Genomic DNA, 17,082 nt, shown 5'->3' with positions numbered 1-17,082 from the left:
GGAGTTAGACAGGGATGTGTTCTTTCACCACTCCTTTTTAACGTCTACTCAGAGGAAATCTTTAACAAAGCCCTCGAAAATGATGCTGGTGGAATACTAGTTAACGGCATACCACTGAACAATTTGCGCTACGCGGACGATACAGTCCTTCTCGCTGAAAACATGCAAGACCTTCAGAATATATTAAATAACGTCATCACAACTAGTCGAGAATATGGTCTGACACTCAATAATAAGAAGACCAAATACATGATTGTCACTAAAACTGGAGTGCCTAATGAACATCTGTACGCGGAAGGCGAGGAGCTCGAAAGAGTAGAGAGGTATGACTACCTGGGTACAAGTGTCGACTGCACCGCGGATTATTGTTCAGAAATAAAGATTCGCATTGAGAAGGCCCGTGCATCCTTTGTGAAGATTAAGAAGCTGCTCTGTAGTCGCGATTTGAGCCTAGATCTGAGAACTCGTATGCTCAAATGTTATGTATTCCCAGTCCTTTTGTATGGTATGGAAGCTTGGACCCTCAACGAGCTTTGCGAGCGTAAACTGGAGGCCTTCGAGACATGTAACCAACGTGGAGGTTCTGAGAAGAATGAGGAAGGGCGTAGAGATCCTCAAGGAAGTGAAAAAAAGAAAATTGCAATATCTCGGCCATATCATGAGAGGTCCAAGGTATGAGATTTTGCAACTCATAATCCAGGGAAAAATTGTAGGAAAAAGATCTGTTGGAAGGAGAAGAATATCCTGGCTCAGAAACCTGCGAAAATGGTTTAATGTCACGTCATCTGACCTATTTAGGGCCGCAGCTTCCAAGGTCAAAATAGCAATGATGATAGCCAACCTCCGATATGGAGACGGTACATAAAGAAGAAGATCGAACCTCTACACCCTAGAATCAACCTGTATGCCAAAATTGAGCTTCTTACGTTGAGTGGTTTGAGCAGGATCGTGATTAATCAGTGATTCAGTCACTTAAAAAGATTTTATATATTAGTATAGATAAGTAAATAATGGTTGAACAATATATTTAAATTGGTTATCAAATTAACACCATTTAATATTAATTCGAACTAAATAATTTACCCTGTTAATATAACACTTTCTAACAAGAATCTTAGTTACTGATAACAAGTTTTCATAACTAGGCATAATTTGATTTTCAAAGCTTCTAAGTCGTTTGCATTCCAAATTACGCTTCATAACTTTACTTAAAACCTTCATAATTATATAGCCTAGTCTAAAATGCAGCGGCATGAGTAAATTTATTAATAATTTCAGCGTATATAGGAAGGACTCAAGATAAGCAAAAGCATCTGTGATCTTGTAATATCGTCGAAAATATGGTTACTGTAAATTATAGTGTTAGTTTAATATCTCTTTGTAGCATACAGAATTTCTGTTAAATTTGCTATATTTTCTTATAAGACAGGCAAAAAATATATATGTCTGTTCTGATTTTCCTCATTTAATTGGCAATAAATTTACGAAATTCGAATATTTGTCGGCTGTTATCAGCGTCAAAACAAATCAAAAAATAGATAATACGATTAAGTTTTTAACGGTATAAAATTCGCGTTCCAAAATAATATGAGTGTAATCAAAATGAAATGAGAAATAAAGGTATTTAATCTGAAGAATAAAGTTATTAAAATTATATGCATACCTGTAATAAAAGTATCAGTTTAATTTCAAAAAAATGTTTGTTAGATGTTATCCAATATACAATAAATTTGATAATAGTAGTAAAAAACTTGCATATATGTACATTTTAATTTAGGTAGAAGCAATACGTTTTTGACATAAGTACAGAAAAAAAAGCATTTGTAGTAAAAAAAAACTTTCACGGCTGATTTTAACTTAATGCAAATTTAAATAATAGGGTAACATTACCAAATAAATTTATGGTAACACATTCTCTCCATCTCTATTCCATATGCTAAGAAATTATAAAGTTTGGTAATAAGTAGGACACTAACTAAAGCAAACGTGTCTTAGAACTTCTCAGAATAGTCTTCGCCTATTAAGGGCTATAGTAACAAGGGTCGAATTAACATCTTAGTGCTGTCGGCTGTGACTAAATTGAATTTATTCGTTTCAAATGTAATTGGAAGTTGAAGATAGTAGTTATGGATTAAGAAATGTTTATTCTGAAAAAATCAACATATGACCTAAAATGGATATAAGAACTTAAGAATTATAGATTATATACTTAAGAATTATATATTTAGAATTATATTATACTCTTATATACAGGGTGGTCCGAACTGTATTCCGGAAACTTCGGGAGCATATTCTGCAGATAAAAAGAAGTAAAAAACTTCTTATAAATATATGTCCTAAAATGCTTAGTTTCGGAGATACAGGGTGTAGAAGTTTCATTTTTATTTCGATTTTTTCCAAATAATTTCTGAAGTAAAGTAAATATTTCGATGAAAATTGGGGTCTAATAGTTTTTTGACATGAGAAATTTGATTTTAATGTCATTATGACTCCTATTTATAGAGGGCGCCACCTACATGTGATTTAACTGTTTTGAAGAGTAATAACTTTTTGTCCATTTGTCCAGTTCTATACAGGTATAGAACTGCCAAGTTAAAAAATATACATTTTCGTAATTTTTTACGTAAAAAATGTCTCTTGGTAATCAAACCAAACCAAACCAAACTCTTCTCGAGATATTGTAACGAAAATATTTTCGTTACATTTTTCCTTTTATATCGTTTATCCGTTTTTTTATATATTATCGATTTTTTGCGGAACCTCGATAGTGGTACACATCACTAGCGATGGTTGTTAGTTTAAATTGTTTAAATATTTTATATATTTTCTGGTTGCCTATGGGTTACCGATAATAATTTGTTTAATTTTAATGAAAACGAAGGTTTATTATTAATATTTTGTTTAGTGTTAAATAATTAAGATGCAATTGTTACACACATTTTTTTGAAGGTATGTAGGAAATTTTATCGTATTTATTATTTTTACTATTAATTATAAATTTTATATTGACATTTGGTACTTAACGCATGTCTAAATGAGTGGGAGAATTCTATAAAGGGACTTTTTTTTTTGTTTTGCCAAGAATCACTCTCTCTCATCTCGATCTTCTTTGCTTAAACACCTAGTTTTTTTTCAAGACACCGGCACGAGGTACGACTTGGAAATGATTTATTAGTTTTATTTTTTTTAAACATTTCTTACTATCTAATATGATTTAATTATTTGATTTAATTATTTAATTAGCTTGTAACTTTAAATTCCTTTTTCTATTTTATCTTTTTATCTCACAGTTTATTTTTTTTTTCATCATCTCTTTATCTTCTTGTCTTAGTAGCACGTGTATGGTAGTTTTGTAAAAAAAAATTCTAATACCTTTAACTTTTATTTAGTACTAATTATTTTTATCTTTCTTATTTATGTACTGAGACGCAAGCTGTCGAACAGGAACCCGCAGAGGTGTTCGATTTAGCAATCTCAGGGGCCATGAACAGAATCAATCACTGAAGGAGTACTCTCAGAGACGAACCAGGAGGGACTCTGGTAAGTAAGGATTTTTTAATAATATTTATATTATACGACTTATGTCACCTTTAACGAATCCTTGCTTGCCAGAAGGCAACTCTTGTTTTATCTGGACCCTGTAGTGGTGGTGTCTATTGGCAGGCCATTCGACAGATAGATTTTTGTTTTTTGTTGTTTTTGGGTCACTCTGGGGAACGTATCTTTACCTCGTATCTGCCAAATTTACCTTACCTTATCTTTATCTTATTTAGCGGATGCATTATCTTCGTTCCTGGAGTGACATATCTTTTCTTTTAGTTTTTATCTGTCGAATTGAGCATTTATCGTTTTACGTATCTTATCTCTATCTTTCTATTTACCTTTATCTTTCTATCTAGTTTTTTAATTTATCTTTTAATATCGCATTTTAGTATTAACTTTTGTTCTAATTTAAATTTTCCTATATTTCTATTTTTTTTAATCTTACATATTTTTTTTATTCTTTTTACACGTGTCTACAAATTAAATCAAATAATTTACTGTAACAATATATTTTTTTTTTCAAGTCGTACCGAAGTGATTGTGGTGGTCTGGAATTTTCTAGAGAGAGAGAGCAAAATATTTTTCTTTTATATTTTTGTTATAATTCTATATTTATATTCTTTAAATAATTTGGACAATCTTTTCAATTATAACTTAATTTAAACTGTCATTGCCTATTTTCTTTTTTAAATTTTAATTATAATTTTTATTATAATAATTAGTAGTTGGATTTAGATATTGATTATTGTTTATTTGAATCACTAATATGTTCTTTAATCATAAGTTATTTTTATTGTACTTTCACTGGCAACCAACAGACAGTTCAATTGGTAATTTAGAACACCACCACAAAACTGGGTACTTATCAATTGTGTTGAGTAGAATACTGCTGTTTGTTATCTTCTAGGAGATACGAGAATTGACCCCTCCCCATAAGTAGCTCACGCACTGAGACTGGTGGAGTCTCACAGCTCTCCAACGTTAGCCGGACAATCACGCTACCCACCAGCGGACGAGTGCAGCGAAGAGGGTGAGGCCTTCTCCCAACCAACCGAAGCAGAAACACTTAAGTATTCCAGTTGCATATCTAATCTCATATAATCTAGACTGTCACAGCCAATTACATTGATTGTTTATAATTGTAAATTAAATATAAGTCATTAGTGAAATTTTCTATTGTCTTATTTAATTCCAAAGCATACTTCCAAAAACCAGTAACTTTTAGAATTTTGTGGGTTATAATATTTAGAATGGGAATTGTCAATATGATGTCATTATTGACAAAAAATAAACATGTTGAGTAGATAGTTATTGACTAAAAAGATAAATTTGAAAAATTTTTATTTTTTAAATTAATCATAAAATTTTCTCTTCGAAAAAATGATGATTGGTAATGATTTGGCTCAAAAAACATTTCAAATTTATGATTTCCGTCCACTTAACTATTTAGTCAACATGTTTAATTTATGTCAATGATGACAGGTATTGATAATTTCGATATCAAATATCTCGAGAACTATTACTCGTAGCGATTTATATTAAGAGATCTTTTTACGTTAAAACGTCGTAAATGTATACTTTTACTTAGTAGTTTTATACAGGTATGGACGAAAAGTTATTACTCTTCAAACCAATTAAAATATGTAGGTGGCGTCCTCTACAAGTAGGAGCCATATTGACATCAAAATCGAATTTCTCATATCAAAAACTCCCAGACACCAAATTTCATCCAAATATTGATGTTACTTCAGAAATTATTTGGAAAAAATCAAAATAAAATGAAACTTCTACACCCTGTATCTCCAAAACTAAGCATTTTAGGACATACATTTATAAGAACTTTTTACTTATTTTTATCTTGAAAATATGCTGAAGTTTCCGGAATACAGTTCGGACCACCCTGTATATTAGTTATACTCCAAAATTAACTAGAGTTAAAATTAAATAAGCTGAATTACAATAAGAATTAATTTTCAGAACAACCCTTTGAAGGAAATATTTTGACAGACAATGACAGAAAAAGGCAGATGACAAAAAGGCCATGCCACTTTTTCACTAAAAATATAACGTCTGATAACGTTTTTCATTTTAAGTTAACTACGGAAGACTTAGTTAACTTAGTTATTAAGAATAATGGAACAATGGAACTCATCTTAAGATGTTTTAAACCTGAAAATATTTACGCTTGTCAATTTTTTGCCAAATATCCAGCGTCCTGAAAATAAAAAAGATATCTGCGATATTGCTTTTGTATTTTGGTTAGTATTATTACGCATGTTTTATCTCTTAATAACTGTAGACCCAGAGATTTGTATTAACCACCAACAAGCATACAACTACCATCCAACTGTAATGAAGTCCGTATATTTTTTTTATTTAACCGGTTAAATGCTAGGCGTGAACATAAATCAAACACGGCACGATAGCGCGGCGTATTTATAAGTATATACGCGCGGCGTATAAAGTACTTCGCTGGTACACCGAAGGGTCCGGGTTCGATCCTGCCTTGGGACCTAACTTGTTTATTTTTTTATCATTAATATTCTCATGGTAAATGTTTAAATATTTGTTTTTTGATCACCAGGACGGATAGCGTTTGTGGATTTATGAACCATACTGTATATAAGTAGAATTTGATATGTTCATTTGTTTTGAAGGATTATGGTAACAAATAATTCTTAGACAAGCTTAGTATGGTTTATTTTTATTTTTAGAACTGTTATGATAGTCTAAAACTGAAAAATATTTTTAATACTAAAAATTATTTGCTGATAAAATTGTGTTAAATATTTCGTCGATTTGCATGGAGACGTTGAAGTTTTTTTTTTGGTACATACAGCAAATGGGTTTTTGTAGGATCGACGGGTAAAAACCGTTTTTTTTTACTGTAAGGAATCTTGATGGGTCGTAGGACGATGGTAACCAAACGTGGTTCGTGGTTCCCGACGGGAAAGATTATTTAAGCGACGGGAGCGCGAAAACGGGGTTCTTCCTGTTGAGACTAAGTACCGGTGATCTTTACTGAGTAAACCTCGCGAGTTTAAGTCAATTTTAATTTTTTTTATCAGCGCTGCTGTAAAAAACCCGAATTCTTGAATTTTAAAGTAAAAGTACCGTATCTCCGTCTTTGATTAAAAATAAGTATAAATCGTGGTCGCAGAGATTTGATTTAAAAAAAATTAAGTCTCAACCGTATTTCTGATTTCTGAGTTTAGATAAGTAAAGTAGTTAAAAGTACGTTTAGTTAAAAACCGAGCACTTAAGTTTTTTTTTTATATCTGACCGTGAATAGACAACCAGACCGTTTCGTTTTGATCCGACGCCGATTTTCTTAAGTTTTCTTTATACCTGACCGAGAATAATTAGTGTGACCGAATTCCGGGCTGCTGTAGGCGATTCAGACAACCAGACCGTTTCGTTTGATCCGACGCCGATTTCCTTCAGAAAAAAAAGGTAATCGCATTCTTTCTTTTTTTTATCACCGCCAGATACCCCATCAGAGTTCTAGTAATCGCAAATTTTAGTTTCAGCACAGTAGAGTTTTATTTTATTTTATGGTATAATAAATAATAATTTCTCTGTATTAGATTTTGCGATATTTCCTGTTTTAATATTTTCTTCATATTTGATTTATTTGAAGATACTGGATTTATATTTGATTTATTTAAAGATGCATGTGAATATGTATTGCTAGTATTTTTCTATTATAATATTTCTTTACAGGTTTGAATTTAAATCATATGAACTTAATTATTTGCTATTGTAATTAACTGATTTAATTTCTCTGTGTTAGATTTTGATATTTCATGTTTTAGTATTTTTCTTCATATTTTATTTATTTGAAGAGATTGGATTCATAATTAATTTAATTTATTAATTAATTACTTAATTATTGGCTATTGTAATTAACTGATTTAATTTCTCTGTGTTAGAGTTTGCGATATTTCATGTTTTAGTATTTTCTTCATATTTTATTTATTTGAAGATATTGGATTCATAATTAATTTATTTAAATAAACCTCGTTATGGAATATATTCGACTTTAACTGGCTTTTACCCCATTTCCCTGGATTCTCCACTGTAGAAAAGCTACCCGTATTGGCCGAGGTGGTCTCTCAAACACTTTAAACATTGGGGGTGGCGCCCGAGAACAAAAAGACCGACTGTTAGGAGTTAGTAATAGCTCTCTAGAAAAAAAGGTTGTTACACAACTACCATCTCGTATCATCATCATAGTTCTCAGCTTATTGAACCATTTTCAGTTAGGGTGTAGCCTCCCTCACATATTTAGATACTCTCTTTGTAGTTGGACCCATTGGTTGTCTATTGTTGGCTATGCGGGACCAAGTTATCCCTGCTAATTTCCTAAAATCATGGACCCAACTCAGGGTTGGTTTTCTTCTAGGTCTCTTAATTCCTTGTGGGTATTATGCTGTAATTTTTGTGGTCCATCTGTTGTCCGTCCTTCTTACCAGGTGTTCTGCCCATTGCTACTTAAGGGATTTGATTATGTGGATGACATCTATTACCTGTGGCTTTTGACGTATATCCACTCTATTATTTTATGGTCTTTCTTGGTTATTCCCATCATAAATCGTTCCATTGACCGTTGTGCGACCTTGCCACCTGCAGTTTCCTTATAATGTCTGTTTTAAGTGTCCGGGTTTCGCATTCATAGGTCATGACTGGTAGTACACATTAATCGAATGTTTTCCTCTTTAGATAAACTTTCATTCTAGATTTAAATATGATTGAGTTTCTTCCATAAGTACTCTATGCTAACTTAATTCTTCTGTTGATTTCTGGTAGTACATATCCCGAGCTGTGTATTAGTTTGGTTTGGTCGTGCTGAAGCTTCTTTCAAAGCCTGCTTGTTTTCGTAGTTGTGCAGCGTCTAGTGCGTTTAGTATTATGTTGTTAAAAATATTATGTAAATTACCTTCTTTGCTACCTTTCTTATGAATTAGAATTAAGTTGGCGCTATTCCAGACTTACGGTACACTTTTTTTCGAGCTGGTGTTTATATTCGCTAGGAGTTTCCAAGTTCTCCTACCATCGTACTTAAGTATTTTAGCTGTTATTCCGTCATTCCCTGCTGCTTTTCCATTTTTCATGTAGGGGCAGTATCTAATAATAAATAACTGTAAGCTGTAATAAAAGTCAAAACTATGCTGTAACCAAGAAGAATCTGTAAATGTAGAATGTAGAATGTTTAGTAGAGGAGTTAATCACCGCGACCTTACAGATCTCTATTGTGTGTTCCCTTTATTTGAGTTATAACGAATTATAACTCGTCATACAGTCTCAGGGCTTGAACAAAAGCCAGTATCTGAGACGGTTCTACAGAGGCCAGCTCTTCATCCTCGACATCAGCCGTACCAAAGTCCATGGCACGAATGGTCGTCGTCTCGGCGATAAGGTGTTCTGGTGTTTCCCCATTTTCCCCACAGAATCTGCATTCGCCGTTGTTTCTCAGTTTCAGCCTACTGAGGAGTTCGTTGAGGGGGCAGTGTCCTGTTAGAAACCCCGTGACAATCCGAAGATTGTTTTTACTCAACTAAAGGAAAACCTTTGATTTCTCTCGGTCGTAACTTCTGAGGAACTTTTTCGAGTGTCTTAGACCGTTGGAGGACTCCCATTCCAAGTTACAGATGGAGTCTTCCAGATTCTTCAGTTCCGCTTTCAGTTGCTTCCCGTTTGGAAAACAGAACGGTTTCGGTCCAGTTAGCGGGGAGTGTTCGCTCCTTTTCTAGCTAGGTCATTTGCTTTTTCATTGCCTTCTATCCCTTGCTTAGCAAGCACCCAGAGTCGGAGAACTCTATTTTCTTTGCCGAACTTGTTGAGCTTCTCAAGAAGCTATAAAACACGAGTATTTATAAAAACCAGTGGAAAAAATATCCATTTTCAAGAAGAGTCTTTAAATTTGGAGATTCACATACACGTGCACATTTCTTTTTTGAAAATAGAATATGCTACTTACTTTACACTTCTGTTTATAACCTAAATTATCCAAACACGAAAGCAAGAAACATGATGTCTAGGTAACAGCTGTAATACTAGCGCAAACGAAATTAAATTTATTTATTCATGAGATAATAGAAGCGCGAGTTCAAGTCTTATTATAACGAATGTTTACCTCGAGAATTGGTTGCGAGGAGCATCTTCAAGAAGATCCAAAGTGCAGTGTGCATACATCTAAATTGTTTTGTTGTCTTTGCGTCTTAACGAGGTGCAAGAGCGTTAAGATTCTCCAGGGCGTTAACAAGATTGAAACTCGGTTGCGGGATTAGGTTGGAAACTTCGTTTTACATCAATTTATTAAGCAAAATAATTGTCTATGGCTCCGGAAACTTGCTGTTATTACTGAGTTGTTAATTTGAAATAACAAACACCAAATATACATAAAAAAAAACAATAGAAAAGTTAATTTACTATATCATTAAGAAGATGGAGATATTACTCGACGGGAAAACGCTTGGACACGCATAATTTATTTTAGGAGGATCATACAGGGTGTTCCAAAAAGTTAGGTAATTGATTAACCACGATTCTGCTTAAACTGCTTGACGTAAAAAGCTTATTTTTGGCAAACTGATTTTTCGAAAGTCAAATTCCAACGAGGTGAAACTACCCCTCAAATATTACCAAGTTATACAGGGTGTTCCAGAAATAAGTGCAAATATTTTAAGGGGTGGTAGATCTCCATAAAAGAAACATATTTTCTCTTTATCGTTTTTCAAATAAGTCCAAAATAACGGAGTTATTTTACTTTGAAAATTTCCAAAGAAAATCTTTTTTGCTAAAATTTTGAGAACCCCTGGATCTTTTCTGAATTTTCTTTCTTGTAAATTTAATCTAATACCTATGTTGCCATATTATCAAGAAATTATGTTTTTTAACTAAAAACTAAAAAAAATTCTAAAATTTTTTTCAAAAAATTTCCAATTTTCAAAATTTTTTTTTCGCGAAAAAAACCTCATTGGCGTGTTCCTGGGGTTGAACTATACTACCAGTTAAAATATTTGCACTTATTTCTGGGACACCCTGTATAATAATATCGCCATATTTTTTTTTCTCATGCTGACATAAATGTGAGAAAATTTTATCCAGTTTGTATGTTAATGGAAATTCTTGCTTTGCTTTCTCATCACCATTACAAATGATTAATTCGACGCGAACGAAGTCGCGGGTACATGCTAGTGGTAGATAAAAATTTATATATTTGTTTATTATCAATATGTTGGAAAGTTTATTATGTTGACAGTAAATAAATGATTAAAATAAAGTTTATAGTGTTTTTGTTTTAAATGGCATAATTTTAAAAAAGTCTTACAGAAACTAAAAAGTATACTTAAAGCAAAACAGATAGGATAAAAATGGATCTTATACCATCGTTAAAGACGGATATTAAGATTATTTGCTTCATTTATTTCTTTTTACGAAATATATTTAAATGTGATTGGTAACCCGGTTAATCTAATGATCCAACCGTAATTACACTACCAGCTGATTACTCTCAGCACTGATCTTGGAACAGCTGATTAGTAAACTACCTAATCCAGGATTTTAATTCCGAAAACCTCTAATGTTAACATAGTTTTGCCACGGCATATAAATCACACGGCAGGCCAACTCGCTTTGGCGGGAACGCTACGCGCATATCCTAGCGCACTCCGCCATTATGGGTGCCAGTAACAGAAATTAACCAGTGTCGTAGTCAATCGTAGTCTTTGTCATCGAGAACATACAGTTACGGCTAGCGATGGGAACTATCGAATGAATTAGACTATCGAATGGTTAATGAATAAATGATTTCAACTATCGAATGGTTTTATTCGAATAAAATCATTCATTCATTTGTATACTAAAGCATATGTGACAACCTCGCCGTGCGACTAAATGGTTATCGTTGAGTCACGACTATCGAATGCTTTTGATAAATGAAATTTAGCATTCGTTTGATTTTTGTATGCGTCAGTGCATTATTAGTTCTTCCAAATTTTTATAACTTCGCCGTATAAATACTGTGCTATTTTTGCGTTTATTAAAATAGTTAAAATACTAAATAGTAGTTATTTTTTAATTTTATTTATTGACGATTGTGTGCATGTGCAGGTCGTCAAAATTTTTCCGAAAATTTGTGTGGTTTTCCGTAGTCCGATCTTTCAATTATTTAATTTTATATGGTATATGGTCTATTTTTTAATGGGAAATTTTGAGAAGTAGCAATTTTTAAGAGAGATGAGATGAACTTACAATTAATTTAAAAAATAAATATTTGTATTTTAGATGTTTTAATAATATGAATTAGTTGAACTTAATAATCATATTTAAGTAATGTGGTTGTATAATCATATTTAAGTAGATGGTTATCGAACTCAAACTATGGGGTGAGAAAATTAAAACGAAAGTTTTACACGTGCCAATTAAAAAAAAAGTTAACGATGTTTGTATTTTGTTTATGCTAATTCTCTTACATGTAGTTTTTTGCGAAGAAAAAATATTTCATTTATTTTTTAAAGTAAATGCCAGTAAAAGTAAATATAATTTTTAAATAGTAATATAAAGCACCTAATATAAATAATTTTTATTTCTAATTTTTTATTTATATTTTCCTTCCATTACACTGCATGCTTAGAAAATTAATAAATGTTTATATTTCATGATTTTAAAATTTGTTGTTAATATAACAAATTAGTTCTGTAATTATTATTATTTAATAAACCAACGTTGCCAAAAATTTAGAGACTATATTATTTTTAAATAGGATCTAATATAAATAATTTTGACATCTAATTTGTTGTTTATATTTTGCTACTACTTAAAAGAAAATATTTATATTAAATGATTTCAAATTTTGTTGTTAATAGGTATAACAAATTATTACTGTTATTATTATTTATTAAACCAGTCTTTGCTAAAAAACATTAAAAATAATTTTCCTACATCCAAAATAACAAGTATTATTGCAGTGTAACAACAGAATATTAATAAAAAAAATGCAGAATATGTAAACATACTATCCCTAATTAACTAAAGCCAAACAATAATATTCTTTGCTAATATCAACTAATACCAAAATATGGCAGCAGCGCCTTTCATAATGTATTTTCTGTGTAAATACTAGCACCTCAATAAAAAAAATAATGTGTCCTTATCTATATCTGACTCCGCAAAAAATCAAAGATGCCGGCTTCTTTCATAGCATTGCCACCGACCGCTGTCGGGTTTCTCGGAAAGAAACCTACGTCGCCGGGCGACAACTAAAATTCAGTTAATATTTTATTATAATCGATCCTGACGAATGAATGAATTTCATAAATGAATGAATTTTATAAATGAATGGTTTTTGCTGCCGAATTACTAGAATACAATATTTCAAGGCAGATGACGGATCTATTCGATAATTTTTATTCGAATAGTTTTCAACGAATGTTTTCTTACTAACTATCGAATTATTCGATTGTATTCATTCGATAGTTCCCACTACTAGTTACGGCAGCTTTGAGTCAGTAGCGTGCGGCTTAATTTATTTCATTCTTTTCTTGAGTGATATATTTTGTTTTTTTATGTTTGTTTATTGTGTGTGATATATTTGGTTTTTGTAGTTTAGTAGTACAATGGAAGTCCGAAATTCTTTTAGTTTTAATACTCAATCATTGCCTACGGCATTCAAAGTAATTTTTATTATTAGGTATCCTGCAAAATGACAAACAAGATTCATTTCTAAATTACTGTTTTTCTGATTATCCGTATCTATTTTTAATTTTTATGGATAGCTCATGACAATTCGAGAGAAAAGGACAGAGGTCTAGTTGTTTTTTATAATAATGTTACGGATTCCGACGTAAACAAATAAGGTCTGCCGTTTTTAATAAGATGTTTACCAGATCATTTTGGCAATTTTCAGTACCCGTGTGTAATATTCGGATACAAAGTTTTTTAAATGTTCTTTTAAACTGGATGAATTTATCCTGGATGGGAATAATGATAGGTTTACAAGATATTGGAATTAGAAGAATTACAGAAATTACAAGATAAAGTTGTTGTAAAGATTTTTATGAGTGCAACTGTACACTCAAATCTCGCGACAAGCTTTTATATAATATAAAATTCTGTAATGACGTTATCAGTTCATAATAAAAGTTTATTTTTTTTCTTTTTAATGTATTTAAATAAAACCTTGTTTTTAAAAAGTTTTTTTTCTTAAATTTATTTTTTACTTTTCAGTTATGCTGGTTTCTCAGTGCCACACACTTAAGCTCAATTCTTTTTCTTAAATAACTTTCTATGGGCCTCCCAATAATATGTATATCGATTTTCATTAAAAAAGGAGAACTTAAAAAAACGACAGCTGTCAAATTTGACAGTTCAAATGTAAGACAAATAAAATGAAAACCGATTATGGGGTAGGGAGCATCCAATATATCGATTTTTATCAAAATCGGACAACTTTGAGATTTTTTTGACAGCTCTCAAATTTGACAGCTCAATTTTTTTTCTTTCATTTTAACCCATGGTCATCCTATATATCGATTTTTATCAAAATCGGACAACTTTGAAATTTTTTTGACAGCTGTCAAATTTGACAGCTCATTTTTTTTTCTTTCATTTTAGCCCCTGGCCATCCTATATATCGATTTTTATCAAAATCGGACAACTTTGAATTTTTTTTGACAGCTGTCAAAAATTCGGGTCATGCTTTGCAAGAAAATGTGTTGTCATCGGGACTGAACCTATGTGCCAAATTTCAATTTCCTACAATGAAAGGAAGTGCTTCTAAAGTTTTGCCCCGAACAAAAATACATACAAAGCAAGTTAAATAAAAGCTTGTAAAATAAGCTAGGGACTGCTTTCCATTGGTAGAGATACCTCTTACTATAACAACATTAGACACCCGAGTTGGTTTAAACTCTCTATTCCCATTCTGGTCCTGAAAACCTACAATATTATCACGACCACTATTATAAAATAAATTGCACTTGATGATATTATTATTATATTATGGTGAATATTAACAAAATTTGCTATGTCCATTGATGGACATAATTTGTACGTAGCCTCTTTAGATTGTTCACTGGATATTTTATTGGGTATTTCTTTAATTCTTGTTTGTAACTCGAGGCATGTTTTTTAATTTTAATTGTCTATTCTCTACAGTTAAATGTTTAATTGATTTTTTCATTGCTACTTTTCGAGGAGTATGCGCGGGTAACGATTCATTTGTTTAGATAAAAGTATTATTGTGTAAATAAAATTCAGTTTCAGTCAATTACAGTATTTTTTTTAATACGACCCTGTCTATCAATAGTTTATTTTCTGGGAAATTTTTTTATACGTTTTAATCCGGCCCTGACTCGGCACCCATAATGGTGTTTTCAAGGTCAAATTTTATAGAAATTTAAAACAATGGGATCTGGGCAGAGTTAGCCTGCCTTGTGATTTATATGCCGTGGTTTTGCCTTAGTACCACAGAATTAAGGTCACTTAAAATCAAATATCCCTTTGTTTTACTTCCTCTATCCTTACTGTTTGTAAACGTTGTCGATATCCCTATAAACATAAATTAAGCTTGTACCTCGACTAAATAGTTACCTGTAAGTCTACTCGTATCTCGCATAGATCTCCTGAAAACCCCAACGGACAAAGACACACTGCCGAGGTTTCGCTTGTCAGACATTTGCCCCCGTGTTGGCACGGCACTCGGCTACATCTGTCGGCCGTACATTCCTCTGAAACAATAATAGCTCGTTAATTGAAAGGTACAAAAGTCAAATGGCTTCCCGCCGCTGCAACCGGAATATTCGAAATATGTGGGTTTCGGCATTGAGGGCCCTTCTATATTTGGTAAGTGAATTGTTAAATATGTACCTTCAGAATTAATGATGAAAATCTATAGGTAAAATTATTGAATTGTCGTATTGGAGTTTAGTGCAAGAATATCTTCATTTAGTACTAACATAATTAAAAGCATTGTCTTTTTGAAGTTAAACTTCTTTACACACGTTGAGAGTAAAAATTCGAGGTCGTGACACTCGGCCTTGAACAACGGCCGCGAGAGGAAAAGTGATAGCGGCAGTGTTGCCACAGCTACCCTATTCGGGGTAGATCTACCCCTTTTTATTACAATTTAACCCCGCTATCTCGTGATAATCTACCCCGATGAAAAATAAGCTTATGGCAACACTGGGTAACGATCTGTACCATACGCGGCTAAGAAAATCACGATAATAAACTTGATATTGTACCAACCTTGTGTGCTAGGAAATAAATTTTCATGCATATTTTCATCGATAGGTTTGTAGCTTCTGAATAACGGTCTAGGTTGAGTATCTGGCTCATTTGCCAGCACATAATTAGAATTTAGAGTTAGTAACTCGCATTTTTATTGGAGGACACTTTCATATTTATTTCAAACCAAAAATCAACGAGAATATTCGTATAATTTAATATAATTGCTGTAAATCACTATAAATAACTAATTGTTTTTAATTGAACTGTAATTTCTGTACTAGCTTTTTCCAGCAACTACGTTCGCGTTACACCTCGAATCGTTCATGCACTGATATAAATGATTGTTTACTTCTTTACAGATAGAGCTTTATAGAGAGTATAGGGTGTTTTAGAAATCGAACCAAAGTCGAAATTTTGTAAAATCTGAAAAAAGAAAATCTCTCGAAAATAATAAATAGTGAAATGACTATTTACCCTCTATAGATAGAACCCTACCTATGGTCCCATATAAACTGTATTACTAAAATAAATAGCTTTTTTGACATGTAAAGTTTTCAATTGAATATTTGAAGTTTCCAATTGTCGCTTTTCTTGATATACTCGCCCGATTTAATTTTATTTTTCAAGAGCATTAATACTCTCTTTATACGTTATTTTTTATTCCTAGAAGGATGGTTTGAAGAAGAAATATTTCGTTCATATTATTGAAAAAAAAACAGCGCTTTATTGTACAAAAAGCCAAAACAGCCTCATCGACAAAGCAAAACAAAAAAGCACAAAAACAAATATACAAATAATAAAAAAAAATAAAAAAAAATGTCACAATACAAATCAATTCAAAAAAATTTACGTCATAGAATTACAAATAAAACATATATGGACATTGCAGAACACAGGCGTATCTAGAAAATTTTACAAAAGGAAAACTGTAAATGGATAAAATAATGTTATATATTATAAAATCAAGAGTTATATAATATTAAATATTAAATACTAGACCTTTAACCAGTGTGTGAGATGATCAAAATTTTAAAATTCAAAATTGTTCATGATTAAACATCAACAAAAAAGTCGTTTACCGCATATAGGGCTCTCTCCAGTAAGTATGATTTCAAAGCTTTGCGAAATGCGGGAAAGAATGAAAGTGACTTGATATTCGAAGGCAAATGATTGTACATTTTCCTGGCATTGTACAGTATTGAGCCCTTAACTAGTTCTGAGCTCGGGGTTGGCAGAAAAATATCGTGCTCCGCATTCCTAAGTGGATAGTTGTGAGACGGCCTTTCCGGAATAGAGAATATGTGC

The 17,082-nt window shown here is 32.0% G+C and overlaps 1 protein-coding gene across 1 annotated transcript in view; it reads right to left on the bottom strand.

Moving 5' to 3' along the window:
• LOC115889797 (pikachurin-like) overlaps nt 1-17,082 on the bottom strand; it is a 340,782-nt gene that overhangs the window by 67,304 nt on the left and 256,396 nt on the right. The window contains exon 8 of the mRNA XM_030909876.1: nt 15,139-15,275. Coding sequence (XP_030765736.1) covers nt 15,139-15,275 — 137 coding nt within the window. The remainder of the gene's footprint in view (nt 1-15,138; nt 15,276-17,082) is intronic.

This window comes from Sitophilus oryzae, unplaced genomic scaffold (assembly GCF_002938485.1).
Source record: "Sitophilus oryzae breed Bouriz unplaced genomic scaffold, Soryzae_2.0 scaffold_847_pilon_pilon, whole genome shotgun sequence".
NCBI lineage: Eukaryota > Metazoa > Arthropoda > Insecta > Coleoptera > Curculionidae > Sitophilus > Sitophilus oryzae.
Note: the sequence above shows the minus strand (reverse complement) of the source record. Positions and strands in the feature narration are given on the sequence as shown.